At 40.5% G+C, this 21519-nt stretch overlaps 2 protein-coding genes across 2 annotated transcripts in view; one reads left to right on the top strand and one right to left on the bottom strand.

Annotated features, from left to right (window-relative positions):
• Positions 1 to 14952, bottom strand: part of HSPBAP1 (HSPB1 associated protein 1) — a 38530-nt gene extending 23578 nt beyond the window's left edge. The window contains exons 1-2 of the mRNA XM_014249216.2: positions 14448 to 14952; positions 2348 to 2533 (exon numbers count right to left, since the gene is read on the bottom strand). Coding sequence (XP_014104691.2) covers positions 2348 to 2533; positions 14448 to 14862 — 601 coding nt within the window. The 5' untranslated portion in view covers positions 14863 to 14952. The remainder of the gene's footprint in view (positions 1 to 2347; positions 2534 to 14447) is intronic.
• A 23-nt stretch (positions 14953 to 14975) lies between these two features.
• The window catches only part of SLC49A4 (solute carrier family 49 member 4), a 70778-nt gene continuing 64234 nt past the window's right edge, over positions 14976 to 21519 (top strand). The window contains exon 1 of the mRNA XM_005519971.3: positions 14976 to 15309. Within this exon, the coding sequence (XP_005520028.2) occupies positions 14976 to 15309 (334 nt within the window). The remainder of the gene's footprint in view (positions 15310 to 21519) is intronic.

The raw sequence follows: 21519 nt of genomic DNA, 5'->3' as shown, positions 1-21519 counted from the left end.
TCCAGATGAACCTCTGTCCAGATGAACAGCTTAAATAACCTCAGAAACTTTGAAGCTGCCATTTCAGAGTGTCACCAAAATATGCCTTTAAGCAGGAGAGTGGATTTTTTCTTCTACATTTCCAACTCCACAGTAGGAGTAGTCCCACCTAGTCTTAAGGTAATAAACCCTTTGTGAACATGGAAGGAATATTCAGGGAGAAATCAATGCAATTTTAGTTGCATTCTAAACTAAAAATTCTGTTCTCACTGTAACCACTGGCTCAATTTCACCTAGGGAAGTTAGCAGGAACAATAAGAAAGAGAGGCCCTCATTAAAAGTAGTTTTAAGCATGCAAGAGTGAGATCAATCATCTTCCAAATGACAGTGGCACATGGAATGTATTACATTATTTCAGACTCTGAAATGGCTTGGATAATGGCTTCACTAATATATTCTTACACTGAAATTTTTTACAGCATCAGAGGTCTCATTCAGTTACAATATAACCCCTGAAGGCTGTACCCATCTCCTTGAAGACAATTCTAACCAACATTACCACATAATGGAGGTTCCTGGAGACAAACTGATTGCTGCACAGGGATAAATGCCTTTAGGAAAAAAGCAAAATGCAGATAGATGCCTCAAGATATAAATTCCAATTTAAATCCACTCTGTATCCCTAGTGACTACAAGTTATTGTTAAGTGATGACTCTTACCTACTCAGTTGGTAGCGCCAATCTGTGACTCAGAGACATAACACTCCATCAGTCCCATCAGAAACTCTGCCAGTAGGAACATCCATCTGGCTCTCAAAAAGTGCCTACTAATTAATGGAGAGTAGGACCAAAACTACTCTTTCACCTGGCAGGCCTTGTGTGTTATAACTCAGATATATTAACAAGGTATCAACGGAAGTGTCTCTCATATATATATATATGTATGTATGTATGTATGTATGTATATGTATGTATATACATAGAATATATATATATCCTACACCTTCTCTATTGGCAATAGGATGCATTTCACACTTAGTGCAAGAATTAGGTGGTACCTCACTGAACTACTGAGATCTTGCTATGAAGATGTGTACCAAGGTTTTAATTCTACACCTCAGTTTTCCCATCTGTAGAAAGTGAGTAAACAGTATCTGTTCTCCTCAGGAATGGCATAGAAATCATTAATCCATGCTGGTAAAATGCATTGAAATCCTAACACACCAAACATTTTCCCTCTAACACTTATTTCATCACTCCTTCTGCAAAAATTGAACATGAAATAACATAGTTATGATGCTGTGAAGAAAGAGAATTTCACAATGTTAAGAAAGATAGTATGATGTAATCCTACCACTTTCACTGCAACTGGCAGACCCTCATCTGGAGTCTTTGTGCAGACTCTACATTCCAAGAAAGAGGAAGACCAACTGAAAAAGGTTAGACTACAGAAAGAATAGCTGGATGGGTTTAAAAGACCATGACATATTAAGTATTTCTGAAGTGAATTTTTCTGGCCTAAGGGTTAAATAAAAAAATCCTGAAGCTAGTCAAGATACCTTATAGGCAAAAGGGAGAAAATGCATGGCAAAACGTATTTTGCTATGTCATTGGGAGGGCAAAGGATATAAAGGGCAGGAATAAAGCAGTGCATAACCTTCCAAGTGGATAGCAGATTACCACCTTGGAACATGTTTCTTCTATCTTCCCTTCATGGTGTGAAACTCAGTCTGTCCCTAGACACACTACTGAGTGAGATGAAATTGTAGTATTTAAAATCAAGTTGGAAAATTGTCTTTCTCCAATGGCATGCTCCAATATGTATGAGTGAATCTGGAGGGCTAGCATAGAAATTATTGCACTGGTGTAAAATGATTTTCTTAATGCTTTATACTTCCATCACATCTTTCATCACAGGGCCTTAAAGTACTGAAAATCACCTAAGTCTTAAAAGCCTCTGGAGGAAGGTGAGAATTACCACCGTTACAGATAAAAACCCCAAGTCAGGCTAATTATTTAGATAATTTCTTAACACAGTCAGGTTTATGGATATGGAAGCTCAGCTCATGTGAACAGTCTAATCATGTAATCTTGTAAGACCAGGACCAAACACACATACTACAAAGCACGGAAGGAAAACTGAGAGGGTTGGTTCTTAAATGCTGGTATGCACCAGACCTTCTACTAAGAATAAACACATGAGAAAGGGAAGGGAGAGTTCTACTACTGGCCAAATCTCATTCCTAAAAACAAAGCCTGCAATGAAAAGCAATACATTAGAGAAAGAACAGTTATAATGAGAAGGCAGATAATTGCAGGACCTAAAAAAGAGACTTGTGACATTAATGCCTGTCCACCTCATTCTCACCTAAATCCACAGTCTTCAGGCCCAGCCTAAACTGGATTGTCTTTCCCTCCAACATGGCAGAAAGGTATTTCACATTCCAGTGCAGGGCTGGCCAGTCACCAACCATGTTACAGAAGACTGCAGGTTGCTTTAGAGACATCACAATTTCCTTGGTTTTCTCAGGAGGAAATGGTTTGACATCTTCATCTATGTAAAGAAAAAAACAGATAGAGATAATTTATCATACATGAAGCATTACCTATCATCTTCCACAGGACAGAAAACATTAAGACCTCCTTTGTTTATGACTGATTATTTTATTACATTTGTAATTTTTTTTCAAATCAAAGTTGTACTGCAAACACTGGAAGATGTAAATTAAAGTTTAAAGCAGTGTATTAGCACATAAAATGTAAAGCAAAAAATAAAAATAGGCACATGCTTACAATTTTCACTTGTATCTTAGACAATAAAGCACTGTAGCTAAATTGCTTAGAAACAGACTAACAATAAAATAAACTTTCAAATAACATCCACTGTTTAGAGAACATAAATTTAATGAGTAACAGTCTTTCTGCATGGGATTCTTTTCCAAAATCGTTGTGTATTGTTAGATAGGAAACCAGCTTCCCATGCATTTTCTTTAAACAGTAGCATAACCAACTAGCAGGTATTTTTGAGGTGTTTTAAGGTTTCGATAGAATTTTAGAAAAAGGAAGTTGTGCCGATCCAAGAACTAAACTAACCCAAGATTTCCATTTATTCCTTTGCTGTTTAGAGATTTATATGCCCCACTGAAACTGTCAAGCTGAAATGCTGGCAATCTTGAATTAACTCAGCACTTTCAGAACAACTTTTCTTTAGGGACCTGTTCAGAAGGAAAATCTGAGTTTTTTAAAAAAAGGAATAACATCTCCATAGAGCTGAAGAGGTGGACTACAGCTTCAGATCATAAAAAAATCCATTCATTATTTTAACCCCTATTGAAGTTAACTCATCCAGAATTTGTATCTGTATAATGGCTAAGATTTAACATACTGAACTGATACACATGGCTCCCAGTGACTTCCAGCAGTTTATTTAAAACAAACAATCCAATTCAATCATTGTATTTAGGGGTCAAATGATGCTCTGGCATGCACGATGAGTTAAATAAATACAGGCCAAGAAAATTTCCTTCACTACTGGCTGCTAATTTTGCCTGTTGATGCTCCCCATGTGTGAGAGGTAGCAGAGAACCACCCAGTCGCACATGGGGCAACCCTGTGGAGCCAGCTGGGGAGAACACAGAAGATGACCCACTGGGAACAATGTCACTGAGAAATGTTCTTCAGGATTAATTCAAATGCAACAAAAATCCAAAATAAATCTATGAATGCTTAAGTGGGAATGGGAGGAATAATAGGTGTCCTGTGTATGCTGGGTGCTGTATCTTGGCAACTTTTATGAGTCCCTCTTCTTTTGACGGGGTTTATAATCCCACATAGATGTGCTTTTTGGTTTTCTAAATTAAGCTGCTATCTTCACACAAACTCAGTGGGCGGTATTGGGGCTGGGATTTCCTAGAGTCAATGGATCTCTTTTTCCATTGACTTCCAGGGAAACCAAATCCTTCACTTTTCACTCATGAAAACTCCATTCTAAAGCTTTAAAACTAAAGGCCTCTGGTATTTTATCTTCGTGGAACATAAAATTTTTAAATGGCTTCTCTTTCCTAAGGCAGATGACAGGAGGGAGTTTGGATTTTGGTTTGTTTTCCACATTTTCTCTCATACGCAGAGCAACACTTGACAGGATGGTGTTGCTGTGACACAGAGATGTCTCTGACACTTGGCCTCCAGTCTCACACTCCAGCAACTTACACAACCAGGACATAAGGAGGCCTCACAGGGACCGTATGTCTCACCATATGCTGTTCCCTACCCCTGGGAGGAGGCTCTGGGGCTTTCCAAGGAATAGGTTAGCATACCTAGAGGGAGCGGGTCCAGAGAAAGCAGAAAGACCATCTGCAGACACAAGGGCATGTGTGGTGCAGCTACCAGGGCTGGCTGGAGGCACGGTAAGAGGTTAAAGCTCAGCATGTTTTTTCACAGTGATTCTGTTCAAGAGCTAACACAAACCTTGGTCCAGATCTGAACACCCCCAGGGGGTTTATAAAACTTCTGTCTTTCACCAGTGCAATTATAATATTGTACAGAGGTGGCTTTCACCATGTGGGAGCTGGCAGGCCTTACCTACCTTTCAGATTTTCCAGCTCATAAAAATGAAATTACTTCTTCTTAGGCCATGTTTATCACTGTATGGCTGTCTTTCTGACTACTCAGGGTTTTTTTGCTTTAAGGGCACTACATTTCAGTATTTCAGAGGATATAAACTGAAATAAATGCAAGAAATTGATGACACTTTTCTGGAGGATTTTGTAAAGCTGACTTTTATTGCAAAAGCTTCAGGTTTATCCTGTAAACTTTAGTCAACAGCTGGGCTGTTCTACAAAAGCAGAAATTTTACTGGAAGAGACAGGAAGGCTCTTTGAAGCCAACTGTTGATTCTGTGTGGCTTTCTAATGTGATTTCCACATGCACATCATGCTTTTGCAAGGTGTGGTTTTAACCACAGTGCATACACACACAATGGGAAGCTCAGAGCTGAAGCTACTGGGAGAGTTAGCCAAACACAATTAGGCTAAATAGCCTCTCTCTACTGAATGATTGTCATGTCACCATGTTCAGCTGTACACGTATTTCCCTATAAAATTAAGAAAAAGTGAAAGAGGATAGTCTGTCTTACTAAGATGCTAGTAATTCCTATCTTCAAACAGTATTAAAATCTTTGTTAAATAAGTATATATCTTTTGATATAATCACATACCATACATATAATGCACAGTGACATTTGAAACATTTTAGAAAATTTAAAGACTTAAATAAATATACATTAGGGATTTTTGCAAAGACAAATGCAGATTTCTTGCTAGATCTGTGTAAAGAATCTGTGTCTTCATTTGCCTTTATGTATTCCTTAGTGAGAATGGAGTCAGCTAAACAAAATTCTTTCCCTACAACACTTGTCATGAATATCTAAGTGCCTGCTAGAGAGAAGAACATGGTAAAAGGTAAGTATCATATACTACAGCAAATAGATATTATGATAATTTGGAGAACTCTGCTCAAAACCAACAGAGACTTCTGATGGAATCATATGCTGTAGAATGGTAAAAAGTAATTACAAGAGATATCTGAAGATAGAAGACCTGAAGAGAGATTAGCAGGATTATAGTTTAAAATAATCTTTTCTTCAGTTATTGTTATCATAGCTTCACAAAGACCTTATAAACTGGGCTGTTGCTTCTTGGTATTTTATAGCCTGAGATTGATGGTAATTGAATCCGAGGCAAAAGCGGAGGTTGTGTAGCATATGTAAGCACATACAGTTTGGATACAGATGTGCACAAGTAAAAGGTGAATAAACAAAATGTGTAGCAAGGAAGAAAAAGGATCCATAGCACACCTCAGACATTAAATATCAAATTCCTAGGGGAGATTGGGTAGCAGGAGAGAAGAGAAATGCATATTCCCTTGAAAAAGAAAAGCTCTGTGGGAGTCTTCATTTTCTCAGTTGTACTCTGATCCACAAGAGAAAAGGAATACTTCAGCTTAGTTCTTTCTATCAGGCTCAACAAACGGTTTGACTTCACAGTACAAAAGGAAGCAGAAATAATTTGTCTCATGTTTTGACTTTACCCAAGGCATGTACAGAATCCAACCAGGAACTGAAAAAATGAACCAAGTTTCAGCTCAAGTTTTGTAACTGTGGCAGCTTATATAATTGGCAAAAACATAGGTGTTCTTTAGAAAGGCAATACCTTGCAAAATAGAGATCTCCCAATTAAAAAAAGAAAGCTTTCCATTTGTCTTTACACAAAGTACTATCAAATATTAAGCCTCATCCAGACTTAGCAATAAGAACAGGTAAAAGAAATGTAATGAATTGGCCAAGTACTCTCCAGTAGACTTTGTGCTTCTGAAATAGAAAATAATTTAATATTTCTGATTAGCAATTTTTCTGAATAACTGAGTGGGGTTTGGGAATTAAGAGTTTAGCACAGCAGGCAGTCTAACTAAAAGTGGACTTGATCAAAGTTGTTCAGAAGTTAAATGTACTGTCATTAAAAAGCTAAATGTACTGTCATTCATTTAAAATAATTTAGCAAACTATAAGAGTTCATTAGTGCGTGGCAGTTGGCTTCTGCCAAAACACCCTGCTGCTTAAATATGAGATTTAATTGAGAGGCATTAAAATTATTTTCTAAAATAGGGAGTACAAGGAACTCCTGGTAACGTATTTGGTATGTGCATCATCAAACTGCTTTTTCTTACAAATCTGTAATGCTTCCTTGTCCTTATTTATTTAAAAAATATATAAAAAAAAGAAAAGAAAATTATTACATTCTGAATACATCAACACAGAGCAGACGGGTGAGTCAAAAAATCACCTAATCTCCAAAATCTTAACTGTTCAACAACCAAGAGTGGGAAAAGAGAAGGTATGGGGGAGGATGAGCAAACTTCCCAAACCAAATATAAGTGACTTGGTTTGGAGGTCAGACTTAATGGTTTCACAGTACATTAACTCTGTAAATTAAAAAAACAACTTTAAATAATCTGCATGTGATTACAACACTATGCACTCTAATCAGCCTCCTCTGTTCAAACAGAATGCCTCTAAACATCCATGAGTAGTTTTCAGGATAGGCTGCATCAACATCTAGGTATTACTTCCTAGCCAGTTATTAGTTTTGACTCTGGGAATGTTAATACTGTAAATGCACACAGCCAGCAGGCAGCTGCCCTAGATTTGCAGATGTTTTGATTACTGAAGGAGAGGTGATAGTTGCATGGAGACTCTCAGGACAAACCAGTCTGCAGCTCACTCTGGCAGCCTGCAGCCAACACACCCTTCCTCTCCGCATATGCTACCACAGAAGGAGGGCAGCCCAAGAAAGAAAAGAAAGAGGCTAAAAGAGGAATTTGGACTCACTTTCCAGTGCTCCTCTGGCAAGGCTGAGCATCTTACAGTTTTTCTTACAGGAAGTTGAAGTGACTTCAGACATGAAATAAGATAGGAATGGGGGTCATGCCCAAACCTCATGCAGTCCTTCAGATAAAGCAATGGGAATTGCTGCCAGACTCCTTAGGGAGGAGTAAGGGCTGAGTCCAGAACACAGCTCTGGGAGGGACTTCCCACTGCTGCTCTAAATGACAGCGCATCATCTCAAGCATACTTTTAGGAAATCCTTCCCCTAAATCCCCTAAGGCTCTTCCTCGAAAGCTCTTCCTGAACCTCTGGCCAGCTTCTGCCTGCTGTCTCTCCTCCATCCCTCAGTGCAGGTGCAGAATGCAGTCATGCCAGTTTTCAGCTAATGAACTGAATGCTGAAAGACCTCAGCTCCTCTGGTCTCCTCCAGTAGAAGAAACGCTTGAAGGAAAAGACTATGGTCTTTGACCAATCTGAAACAGGATATAAAAAGATAGACTATTCTTCCTTAAGCTAGGCTGCCAAAATTCCCCCTTTCTATTAGTCTGTGGGGTGTAAATTACACACACCTGCTACTGCGGAAATTCAGTAGCCAAATCACGTCTTCCCAGTAGCCCACTGGCACTGATACACAATTCTGACATTTCCTAATAATCAGAAAATTTAATACAAAATTCAATACTAATATAACATTATAATTGAAAGTAAGGAAACCGGCATGTCAGGAAGTTAATGTGTGTATTTCTAAGAAAAAAAAAATAACTTGCTCGTATTATTAGCAAAGTTTATTTGTATTTCTTTTTCAATTCCTTGTCAGTAGTAAGTATGAAAGCAGTACTCTTAAATAGATGAATACACTGTATAAAATTCACTGTCAGAAACTGTAACCAATTCTGACTTTACTGTTGTTCAGTCCTGCAAACTTGACTGACAGGAACTTCAAAATGGCAACAACAAAAGAATCTAAATCTTCTCATTTACTCTATTTTCCCATAAGCTATTGTAGTAAATAGTCAATAGTATTCTCAAAATAATTTTTTTCCGTACAAGCCATTGTAATAAATAGTAATTAATACAATGGAGCCTTTTAAATTTGATCCACAAAGTGGTAATGATATAGTATACATGACCTTGTTCACTATTATACTGCACAGGATGCAAATTATAATTAATGACTGAATTAGAAGTATAATTAATTGTCAGAATGAAATTATACTTTGAAAGGGTAAAATAAGTTTTTGAATTACATAAATTATCAAATTGAAAGAAACCCACCATGTGAACCTCAAGAACAGTTTCTGAAAAGCACAATAAGATTATCAGATTCTTTATTATAGGCATACTAAAGAACAAGCATGGCTATTATTTCATTGTTTACATTATTCCATTTATTTCAGCATGGGTAAAACAACCAGAAATGCCTTTAATCTTTGCTTCAAATTGCTATTTCTGTTTGTAAAGGTTCTCATGCTGCAACATGAATTTTGTTGGTGAAAAACTGTTAACAGTGTATGTTTTGAACCCTAGGGTTCATATAGACTGCAAAAATATTGCTTTGACATAATGTCAAGAATACACTTGACCAAAACAGCCTACAAAAATGTGAACTACCAAGGTTTTCTAATTTAATTTTCAATTTTTATTTTCTAATTTAATATATAATTCATGTTAGTTCTGTTTTTTAATATAACTATTAAACATAAAATAAACTTCTGTAGCTGAAAAAGCACAGCCTTTTTACATAGAAGCTTGCATTTCACAACTTTGCAATACAACAAACTGCTGCTAGTGATGCCAATGTATCTTTAGCATTTTCCCTCCAGAGATTTCCTTTCTCTTTTCTTTTTCAAATAACAACTGCCTGCAAAGCTTCTTTATCTGTAAACACCAAGACTAAATAGTAGAGAAGATCAAGGACTGCAGGCCCATGTGTCTCCTCAGATCCCCATGAACTCCTGTTATAATCAGCTGCACCTGCATTTCTGGAGACTGAAGGTGACCTTTAATTATACAAACTATGACAGTGCGGCTGCTTTGAATTTTGGAAGTTTCTTGCAATATACAAAATCAACCAAAACTCAGTATTTTTCAACTTATCAGTAAATATGGAAAACTCCTTTCAGTAGAAGAATTTCAATATTTTCATATTCTTTTTTAATATTAGCATCACTCTACTCACCACTGTGTCTTATAATACTAGTATTAGAATTATGTCTTTTATGGCTGGTCTTCAAAAGCACATGGTACACAGAACTTTAAGATAACTCCCTGATCATTAGCAAAATAATAAAACTGCAAAGGTTAAAGTTGCACTTTTATCCCAAGACATCAAAAATACCTTACCGTTGCACTTTTCTAAAATACTCTTACAGAACCCAAAATCTCATGCTACTATATCTACTTCTGAGAATTTGTGTCTGTGATCACAAAGCATAAAATAGTTTAAACTTTATTCCTATATGTCCCTGTTGAGAAAAGCACAGACAAAGAAATCATCAATTCAGTCTCTTCTTTCTATATGGAATTACATGATAGGGTCACATTTTCAGAGACAAACAGTATTTTGTGAGCTTTATGTCCTCAACATGGATTTGATCCCAACCCCCTACCACGACAATCGGGTCTTCAGACGACTCATTTGCAGTGCTCACAGCGTACCTATTGTATGAGAGCAAAACATGACTAGACTAACAGACACAAACTCCCTAATGTCTACATTGTTAATTATAGCAGAGAGGTAATTAAGTTACCCCTTGCTGCTTCGATGTAAGACAACAGCAGAACAATAGCACAGTCTGATAAGAAATGAGAAACACGCGCATCAGAGACACAATGGACAGAGCAGTACCAGAGCACCATGAGTATCTCTCCTTGCTGGCATCAGACACAATGAGAGTTGCACAGAGGCAGTCCTAGTGCAAGGAGATGGTGGAGATTTTCATCCTGTATTTCCCAATTCAATTCTCATCCTCCACTATCCCTGTGACTCAGCTCATTTGCATAATTCTCAGGTTTTCAGAAGAGAGGAAACCATCAGTCTTTGAAACTGAATTTCCTTAACGTTTTAGACCTTTGGGGTGTAAAATACCCCATTGTTATTGTTTGCAGTTACTACATATGGTGGCCCTGAATAAAATGAGGTAACATAGGGGCAGTAGTCTGCTGAAGCTGGAGTTCCAACAGAAACTCCCTAAAACATCTAAGACACGGAGCCTGAAGGCTAAGTGAGGTAGGGAAGTAGCCAACAAAATTACCTTGATGAAAGACATCATGTAGCTTCCACCTCCCCCTCAAAGAAGATATAATCATCACTTACACGTCCATCATTAAGTAGGTGATGAATGGCAGAACAAGCAGAAATGGAGCACAAAATGCTTTAAATGTGCTCAAAGCCCAAGTCAGATGTGACTTTTGCATATTCCTTTCGAGAGCTGCAGCAAAGAATCTACAGTGTGGTGTGTAGGGAATAGTGACATGTCTTTCATTAGCCAGCTACAAGGGTACACTCCACAAGAGAAGAAAAAGAAGCTATCTCACCTCTCCCTAGAGAACCTTACAACAGGCTGTGGCTTCCCACAAACCTGGAATCATCTAAACTCCAATGGTCACTTTGCAGTGGGAATATACACAGCCTGCAATCAAAAGGTAAAAATTAATTCCCCAGTGGAAAAAAATGAAGTTTGAATTTAAGAATAAAAACTGTTCAGCTTTCATAAGCTGAAGATGTGTCTGGTCTGTACTTTTGCTTCTTGTTGATACTAGAAAAAAGGAAGCACTGTAAAAACAGAAGGCCAAGGAAATCATTGTATGACATTAGAGCTGGAGTTTACATACTTCTCAATAAAAAAGAAAGCCATGAAAATAGTCTGAAGGTTACTGAATAAACAGGTTGGAAGGTGTCCAAACCAAGCCCAAGACAGAGCAGATTTCAACCAACCTGTTCCTGAACAACTAAAAGAAAAAGGATGTCAAAACTTGAGGAAGGAAGAACAGGATTTGCTCACACCTCACAGGGTTCCCTTCAGAGCTGTTTTTCAAGATGGGGTGTAAAGAACACACTCATTACAGCTCCCTGCTACACCAGTGTTGTTTATGGCAGCTCTGAAACTGCACTGTCACAATTCCAGCTGAAGTCTGGAAATTGAGGAAAATCCCTGGTAAAGAGAATTTTTTTAGATGCTCGAAGGAATTTACTTTTCAATCTTTGAATTAATTTTGCGTTCTGACTATTTTGTGCCAAAACGCTTCTAACCTTTACAGGGTATGCAATCACTTGCTGCTCGTCACATTGCAAGGTCTGAGTTGGCATAAGAAAGAACAAGATTGTATACATGACATCAGGAGCTGTTGGGAGAGAGGTGTAAGAACCAAGAGGACTCTGAAGTTCACTGAATCTCTCTGAAGAATGTCACATGGAGAGCAAATCTGTCAAAATCATGGTGACAGGAAAGAGCAAATGGCACTTCCTAATGTGCTGGGGACTGAGGGTTGCCAGCTCTCCTGGACTGCTGAGCACAACCATTACACCATAGATGAGTTTTAGCTGAACCAGACTCTCCAAGATGCCTCAAGGTTGTAACAAACCCAGCAGAGCCTCAGTTTATATTAATAAGCCAATCTTAAATCGGCACACTTGCGGGTTCCAACTTCTAAGCAGATCCACTAGTCCTGCCTCAGGGATGGCAAGAGCATTTGGAAGCAGAAACAGCCTCAGCCATGTAATTTTTGTCCGTCACCACTAGTCTATCAGAGCTCCAGGCAACTAACTCCTCCTAAGATGAATTCCAGAATGTTTTAGGTCGGACACAGGCACACAGGCATGAATATGGTCACACAACCACCTCAGAGCTTGTAGGCTGGAAATGAAGACACCTACCAATGGACACACTATTGTGCTTAGGCAATTAGTACCTGTATGGGTATCTGTATCATGGTTTTGGATCTAGGTGTCATTCTGTCCACACAAGACCTGCTATAGGCATGAAAGTTATGGGCCTGGAGAGAAAATAACCTTTCTGCTTGCCTGAATATATGTGCATTTCATCTGATAATATTCAAATCTCTTTAGCTATGTTATAATGAGGTTAAAGCAAGAAAAATTTCCCCACCTCAAATATTACAAATGTCAGTAATGAGAACAGTAAAAATGTCACCACACGGAGAAAAGAGTGAAATTAGCATATTCAGAGGAGTATTATACCCATGAGTGAAATAATGCAATCAACTAGCTGCAAGATAAAGCTAATTTGGTTTCTAACAGTTTATCAACAATACACTGCTCCTTTACATTAACAAATTTAACCGATACCATATCCTGCAAACAAGAATAATTCACACAGAATATTACGCTGTGTTAATTAAATAGCTGGAATAGAAAAGGTCAGGCCATGACTGAAAGATGCGCATATGGGTTGTGAAGCTATGAAAAGATGGAGTGGTTTCACATCAAGCAATTAAAATAAATTATTTAAATCATCATTAAGTCAATAATAAATACACTTAGATATTTTTGAGCCTATTTCAACAGGCCCCTTAGTTTGTTGCTGTTTCTCAGAAATTTCTCTTTCTTGTTGACCCACAAAAGAGTCAAAATATCTTGAAACCCATCATAAGATGAAGTGCCTTGGATAAGTTATCAAAGAGTTATCCGGCTTATATTCAAGTTTTCATTTGACCATGCAGATAATACGAAGCATGAGACAAGTTTTGCAGTTAAAAGGACACCACAAAGCCCCACTTGCCTTATTTCTGGATGGATTTCCTGCCACTAGAACCATGAAACCTCCACAATTACTACAGTTAATTGAAAAATGCTCAAAGAGAGAAGTACTTTTTCACATTGTTTACTTCTGCAAATAGCAGCACTTTGTCTTTGGATGAATGCCATCAAATCACTTAAATTACAGTAGTAACATACCCTTTTAAATTGAAAGAACATTTTGGCATGGGCTAAACTATGCTGAGGTGGTAATGTATGAAAAAGACTTAGTAAAATGGGGAATTAATCATATTTGGGGCCCCAAAGCACTACCAGAATATGCATCAGTCACAAGCAAGTCTGAATCTCATCCTATGTTTTTACTGTACTTTTGTCACTGCAGCTGTACACAGCAGCCTCAAATTTGAGTTTGCTGTATGTCCCCCCCCCATTATTTAATTGTGCATGAATTTTATTTTTCCTGGGGCATTTCCTGAACTTTTGTAGACAAAATACAATCTCCTTTTGATCATAGTTCTGTTGATTTTGGTCAGCATATACTTCCTTTTTGCACTTTCAGTCAAGGAAAATGAACTGTGTGTACTAAACAAAATGCAATGTCTGTTATGTTCTGAGAATTTCATGGGATTATGTGGTTTTGGCTGCAAAACTGTGGGAGGAGGGCCACGTGTGAAATTCAGCTGTGCACTGCCCAGAACATCAACAGTTATGACACTGACACTGGACCTGAAACCAGTCTGTGGAGATCCCACCGTTCAGCTCTCCCCATTTAATGGGGCATTTATCAAGCCAACTTCCAGACTTTGTGACAGAATGCCTAATCAAGCCACACTGAAATACCCAATTTTTTAGGGAAGATGAAGCACTGTGCAGCATACAAGCCATTAATTTTATGACAAGTGCAGATGGTTGATATACAGACAAACTCTCACATAACCTAGTCTAATGAATATATACTTCAGTCTCTTTAAATGATAATACTAATGAGCATAGCGTTTCCCACATGATAGCATATTCACGCGATTTATTTCAAAATGAATTTCAGTGCATATTGTATCTGAACCCCGCTATTTTTTCTTCCTCACAATTCGGACCATGGTTGATTTGTATCCACCAAAGCAACACGATTTCCTTCTCCCTTTAAAAGGATCGATACCCGAGGGATGTCCTGCTGCAGCACCTCCCTGCGCGAAGGTACCACACTGCGGTGAGGGGCCCGCGGCCGAGAGGGACGTGTCAGAGCTGACGGAGAGCCTCGGCGGGCCCAGTCACGGCCCCGCTTCAGCCGCCGCTTGGCTCTCCCCGTGTCCGCCCTCGGCCCGGGCCTGGAGCCGAGCCGCGCTGGGGCCCGGGACGAAGGGCACCTACCCGGCACGGGGGGACGGCAGCTCCGCGCCCCGGCCATGCTCCGACGGCTCTGCCTACGGGGCGGCTCGGCCGGGCCTCGTTCGGCCCCGCCTTCGGCGGGGGAAGGGGCAGCGCGGCCCGGGCGCCGCGGCAGGGCGGGGCCGGGTGGCAGCGTGACGGCCGGAGCTCCCCGGCCCTGCCGGTGGCACCCGGGCGGCTGCGCCTGTGGGCGGCCGCTCACCTGCCCCGGGCTCCTCTCCCCCGCTCCCCGCGGGGCGGTGGCCCAGTGCCTTCCCCGTCCCGCACGCCCCCGCTGGCCGCCGGTGCGGCTCTCTCCCCGCGGGCGGCGGGCTCGGCTCTCCTCCGCGGCGCCGGTTTCCTCCTCCCCTCGCCGGCGGAGGAAGGAGGCGGCTGCCGGCCCTTCCCGACCGCGCATGCGGCAGTGCCGGGCCGGGGCAGCGCTGCCGCGCTCGGGGGCTGAAGTGTGGGTGTCCCTTCCCCCGGCCCCGTGCCCTCCTCCCCTGCGGACCCCCGGCAGCGCCCCCGCAGATGGGGCTGGGCTGGAGCAGCGCGGAGGAGCGGCGGCCCCTCCTGCCGCCGCCACCGCAGCAGCCGCGGGCGCAGCCCCGGGGGCCGGCGGGGGGCCCGGCGGGGCGGCTGCCGCCGCTGTCGGGCCGTGTGTACGGGCGGCGGTGGCTGGTGCTGCTGCTGTTCTCGCTGCTGGGCTTCGCGCAGGGCCTGGTGTGGAACACCTGGGGCCCTATCCAGAACTCGGCCCGCCTGGCCTTCGGCTTCAGCGGCTGGGACATCGCCCTGCTCGTCTTCTGGGGGCCCATCGGCTTCGCGCCCTGCTTCTTCTTCATGTGGCTCATGGACAAGAAGGGTGAGCGGGGCCGGGGGCGGCGGGGCCGGGGTTTCGGGAGTCCCCGACCCGCTCCTGTGGCTTCCCCCGGGCCAGGCGGGGACGCCGTGGCCGTGTCCCCCGACGCCGCGGTCCTGTGGCCGCTGAAGGGGACGCTGCCAGACCGGGGACACTCGAGCTCAGTGGCCTTGGCCTTAAAAAGGGTTGACTAATACACTAAAGGCATCATGACTGCTGTTTTCAGTACTGTGCCCAAACGAAGGCACATCAAAGTCCATTCACAAGGAAGATACTTAAGCTAAGCGGAATTAGGGCATCTGACGTCGCAGGTGAGGTGTGGGTCTGGAGGAGTGTGCTCCTGTCCGGCATTGCCGTCCTGCTGTTTGACCTGGACATGGTCGCGATTTCTGGTTACCAAACACGCGCTGATGCTTGGATCAAGTAATATCATTGCTCAGGGTGGCCATTGCATCATGAAACAAGTTCTTAATTTTTAAAAGCAGGCTGGACATGAAGTCTGTGGTTTTCTTTTCCTTGTGCTAGGGAGATACAAAGACAGGGAACACAGAGAAGTTGTGCTTCGGTGTTTCGAAGTACAAGGGAGAGTTTCCTAATTTGTGTTTAGCCAGTTGCATCTCTGTACCAAACTTATAAAAGTGGTGTTTGTCTCTGGAGAGCTTCTCCAGGGTCTGTGTGGTTCCTCTGTGGTCACCCAGGGGACCATTCCAGAGAGGTCAACCTATGTTTGCAGATTTCAGCTTTTGGGCCTAAATCCACTGAAGGGATTTCTTTTAATTCCTGTTTAAACAGACCTCTAAACAGGAGATAGGCGCCAGTGGACCCTTGTGGTTCCTGATCCTAAGTGCTACTTAATTCCATTTATTTAGGAATTAATAGCTCATTTGTGGGAGGGGGAAGAGGAAGGAAAAGTGAAAGCAGGCAGGGAGAAAAGTTGTATTTGAGAAAGCCTCAAAGTTGGAATTACTTTTCCTAAAACGGAAGAGGCATTGAGGGAATAATATATACTGAGCTGAAAGTACATTCTTGAAAGGAGTCCGTGGGGGCTGTACATCCAGTCTTCTCTCAAGCAGTTTAGACTTAAATTGGCAATATGTATCTCAACTGATACATAATAGTGTTGTTAATTATCTTAAAATCAAAGTAAGTTATTTTGGTTTGTACAGTGAAGACTGGCTTCTCATGGTATGAAGGAAATAAAGGTAAATGTGAACCTGTGCTTAGAGAGCTGAGTCTGTGTTTTTATTTCCACGTTTTCTATGAAGTTGATCCTGAGCAATGCAAAATAATACTGGAAAAGTTTTGAAGTAACTCATGGGAAAAGAAACTTTAGTGTTTTATTCTTTTATAATGTGATTAGTGGTGTAGTTGTGGGATTTCTTGGTTTCACATATAGGTTGTTTTGATGAGAGTGTGTATACAGGTCTTTTTCTCATTTCCTTAACTGATTGCTTTGGAGATCAGTGTTTTTTGTTGTTTTTTTTGGTTGGTTGTTTGCTTGTTTGTTTTTTTTCAATTCCTTTGTTCATTGGAGGTGCAGATATGAACAACCCCATTGCTCTTGGTTTCTTGCTTTCCTTATTGAGAGAATGTTGGTAGGTAACCTGAATAGAGCATCTCAGCTCATTTGGCTCTGTGTGTGTAAGGAGTACATATGGGCACTGGAGCAAGTTCTTTCCAGATCAGCAGATTTTGTGAGGGCCCTGATTGTTTTCTGATATTTGTTTCATGCTGTTTTCTGAGTCTGGGTGATTCCCACAGACAATGTGGCGCTGTTTACTTTGGAAGTGATGGTGGAGTCCTAGCACTTGGTTCATCATGGAGCAGAGAGGAGACCTACTGAGCCCTGAGTCAGCCATGGGGCACACTTCCACTGGAGGCATGTTGTGAGGAGTTACCTGTTCTTTGCAGTACACGTGTTCCAGGAGGATTTGATGCTACTGTTTTGAAGCTGTAAAGTTGATGGAATCTGATCTTGCAAGGGCAGTGTTTAGCTTGCTGTTACACCAGATTTCCTCTGGAGAAACTACACCATTTACTCTTTGACTTCAATCATCTGTCACTGGAGTTGGCTAGTAAAGAAGCTGTCAGGAAAAAATGTATCTGTGAAGTGTCAACATGTAAAACCTGGCAAGTATCAGAAGTATAACACTGTAAATGAGGCATGTCAAAATTTGAGAGGAGATTGTGCTGTTAGATAGTCCTATACTTCACAGTCAGAGGTAAAGCTAACTGATAAGTAGCTGCCTGCTGTCATTTAAGTCTTATTTTGTGTTATGATGCTTCAGAAGAAGTTCAGAAGTATTGGTCTTTCTGGTTTTCAGTTGTTCATTGCAGCACAGTAGTTCTTTACATAAAAGTTCTTTGCATAAATCTGTATCCATACCATACTACTGTTGTGCATCTTATGTACCTGCTCCTTGTTTCAGTACTGGCTGTAAAAGTTTGGTCAGGTTTGTTTTTTTTTGCTTCTTAACTAATTGGAAGTTGAAACAATAAATAGTCATGAATATAAATATTCATGAATAAGGATGTTAATAGTTACAAGAAGCATTTCTTGGATTCCATGATCCAGTTCCATTATAGCTTCTCAGAGAGGCATGGGGCCCTCTGAGAAGAGACAACAGCAGTGTTTATTTTTAGTGAAAGGTGTGCTAAATAAGCTCTGTTCTCCAGTTCTCTACAGAAGGGTTCTAGGAGGGAAGAATTATAATTTTTTTGGTTTTCTAACCTCAAAAGGCTTCTTGGCCTTCGTGACCTTTTTCCTTCTGGCCTGCTGAGGCTATCTCCTGTATTCTTTCTGAAGGTCTGGTTGCAGCCAACCCAAGCAAGACAATTAGGGAATGGCAGGAATATGTGGACTGGGAAGGGTGTATAGATGGTACCCTGGGGAATACTACTGGCAACTGTATGCCTCCCCAGAGGATGACCCAGAAGGGATCTTGGTGCCAGAAGCAGTGTGACAAGAAGTCTTGGTTGACTTAAGCCTGTTTTTCTATGGATCTATAGGGATATCATGTTTTTTTATGAAGTTGAGGATGACTTTTCATCAGGAAGGTAGTGATGGTCTTTGCAAGGCTTCACAAAGAGTATCTTACTTGAACAGACTCAGAGAAGACATTTTTGAAGAGTGTTCAACAATATTTTAAAGGGTCTTTGAGGTGCTGGAGGAAGCCTTGATTTAGCCCATATGTCTGTAAGCTGTGTAAATTGAAAGCTACTTTGTATTGTTGCTGAGCTCTTGTCCTCTCAAACATACACTGATTTTTAGATGCATAGTGAGGTTCATATATCACAGCTGAAAGTTCTTTGGGGAGTGAGCTCTGTTCCTGTTCCTGTCTCCCATCTTCCTCTTCCTAATGGAGATTTGTGCCAGCTCTTGGGAACCCTTGGGAGTTTCCATGCTCCTTGGCTGGGTTCTGTATAAGGACAGTGGAGGCATTGGTCACGTTTCTTAGTCCTGTTCTGGGATGAGTGCATGTTGAAAATCAGTAACTATATTTGCATATGTCATTTTTGAGTATGTGTCATTTTGGGTGGGTTTGAAAACCCTTTTCTATGCGTAGGATTAGAAGTGTTGTCTTGTTTGGTTTCTTAGTGAAGAAAGGTGAAAAGATTGAGGATGCCATGGAGCTACACATGTCTTATTTGGTGCATTTTCTTTAGCAATAGTCTTAGAGAGTCCTTGTTTAAATTCCAATTATCTTTAGAGATTTAATAAGACTGAAATTAAATGGGAAATTACTTCAGTGTGCTATTGGATGGACCCTTGTTGTTTACATGATTAAAATTAGCTACAATTCATCACATGATGCTTGAGTGTTTATGTACATTTTGTGCCTTGAGTGTTTCATTTCCTGAAAACTGTAAATACAAGCACACAGGACTGTTAGGATGTTTATATATCTAACTTGAAATCAAGGGCTTACATACTTCCCTGGATCTGGTTCACCAAGGGGGTTTTATTAAACTCCTAGTTACAAGATGAGAACTAGAAGCAATATATGTCAGTCTTCATTGTGTTCCCATAAAAGCAAGAAGAGGCAATGAAGAATGAAATATTTTATGATAGTTTACATTAAACAAATTGAGTAGAATGGTGTTATTTTTCATTAATTTTTGAAATACAGTGAACAGTTTTATATTGAATTTGAAGATGAGACATATTACTTGTAAAAGTGGAATGTAATCTATTTCTTGGTCCTTTTTTATAAAATTACATATTTATGTGGGTTGCACAGACAATCTTGTAACTTTTATTTTGCTGAAATTAAATTTACACAGCAATGTTATTCCAATGATCACATTATGAAGTAGAGAGAAAACTTCTATAATCAGATTCTGGTTTTAATCAAGATTGGCTTGTCCATTGACACTATGAAAGTTTTTATTTGTAAGAGTAGTTAGTCCTTTCCTGAATACCAAACTCCCTATTTTATTGCTGTCTCCTAAATCATGTGTCTTGGTTTCCTTCTCTGAGACATTTGATAGTTCTCTCTCTTCCACCTGGGAGTTTTGAGATTAAATCTTTTAATGCAGTCTGACAAAATTGCCATGAATATTGAGTACAAGTACTAAATCGGATCTTACTAATAGAAAAATGTCTTAATAACTGTTCTCCATATAAAATAAACTACACATGATGTATAAACTGAATTGTGCATGGCAGCTTTCAGTTTGGAGTTCCTGGATTGTCACTTGGTGCTGCGTGCATATGCTAGTTTTACTTTCAGGGGACCTTTGGATACCTCTACCTCACATACAGGGTCACTGGGACAGAAGGAAGGAGACTCCAAGTAAACTTGTTTTCTCCTGAGATTTTGGTCTAGGAGGTGTTTGTGAAATGCCTTTGGGTTTATTTTGAGAGATGTGAAAGTGGGTACAGAGAGGAAGCAGGTTGTTGTTCTAGAAGTCGGTGAAAACATGAATGGTCAAGTGAATCCAGCAGGTGGGAAAGATTTTCTTAAGTGTTTTCATTGTGCTTGGCATTTCAGAGTCCTTCTTTGTCATTCAGGCTTTTGGACAATGTAAGTATGAATTGGAGCATGTTACTAATAAGTTAGAAGAATTGCTACAAGTGTAGTTGCTGATAGGTTCCATTGTTGATATAGATTGTGTGAAGTACTTTCCATGGTGGCACTCACAAGGAAATTCGAGATTTTGATGGAAGTATTCATAGTTCTGTCATGTCACAGGTGCTTAACAGAAGGACAAGAGGTGACTTGTGAACTTTGAAAGTCTGAGAATTTTCACCTTTGGCAAAGAAATGCATTTTCATCTCCTTTTTGTTGTGGTCTCAGAAACAGACTTTTCTTATCTCAGATTCATGACTGCAGGATGAATGCCCAGTATTTCAAAATGACCAATTTCATAATTCATGTGCTAAGTTCAATTGTGAGCCTCAGCTAAAAACATCTGGGATAAGACTTAGCGTAAGACTGTAAGACTTTAATTTAGTGACATCAAGCCAAAAAGATTTACACATTTCAGCAGTAGAAGTTTTTAGGCATTCTGAATTTGGTAGGTCAGTACAGCCTACAAGAAGTAGCCATGGAAAACTTACAGATCCAAAAATGTGAGTAAGAATGGCAAGGGAACAGGTGAGAAAGGAAAGTGTGATGCAGAGATTAGAGAGTAGCTTCATAATAAACAGCTGATTCTACTTAGTATTTATGGTGTTAAGATCCAGTAATTATGATTATTAGAGAGATGCCTCTGCCCAAATTAAGGTACAGACTAGACCATATGTCCAAGTCCATAGTATGGATTTTATTTAACGGTAAATGTGGGGTAGAATGAGAGAAATAAGAAAATAAGAAGGGAGTAACAGATTAAGTAAAAATGTATCACCACCCAGAGATGCAGACAACATCCAGTTGGTCCTCTTCTTCTTGTCTTCTCAGTGGTGGGAGGCAGAGGTCACTCCAGACTTTCACCATTTATACATTTTATCAAACAAAGGAATCAGTTAATTTGGCTACACAGTAATTTTATTCTATTGGTTAAATGATTCCCTCTCTTCCAATGCTAATTAGTCCCATGCTCAGTCTTTCTCTTCTTTTGAGTTGGTGGGCTTCCCATCTTAAATGGTTCGGCTATGGCTTCCCCCTGCTGGACCCAGTCAGACAAGCTGATTTTCAGCTCAGTTTCTGTGTTGGTTCGCAGCGTGGATTCTTTGTGTTTATTACCAGTGCTCCCCCAGCTTACTTTTTC

This window comes from Pseudopodoces humilis, chromosome 8 (assembly GCF_049639895.1).
Source record: "Pseudopodoces humilis isolate 2021_Gansu_Grassland_sample_001 chromosome 8, ASM4963989v1, whole genome shotgun sequence".
Lineage (NCBI taxonomy): Eukaryota > Metazoa > Chordata > Aves > Passeriformes > Paridae > Pseudopodoces > Pseudopodoces humilis.
The sequence above is the reverse complement of the archived record's forward strand: the minus strand, read 5'-3'. Positions and strand labels throughout refer to the sequence as shown.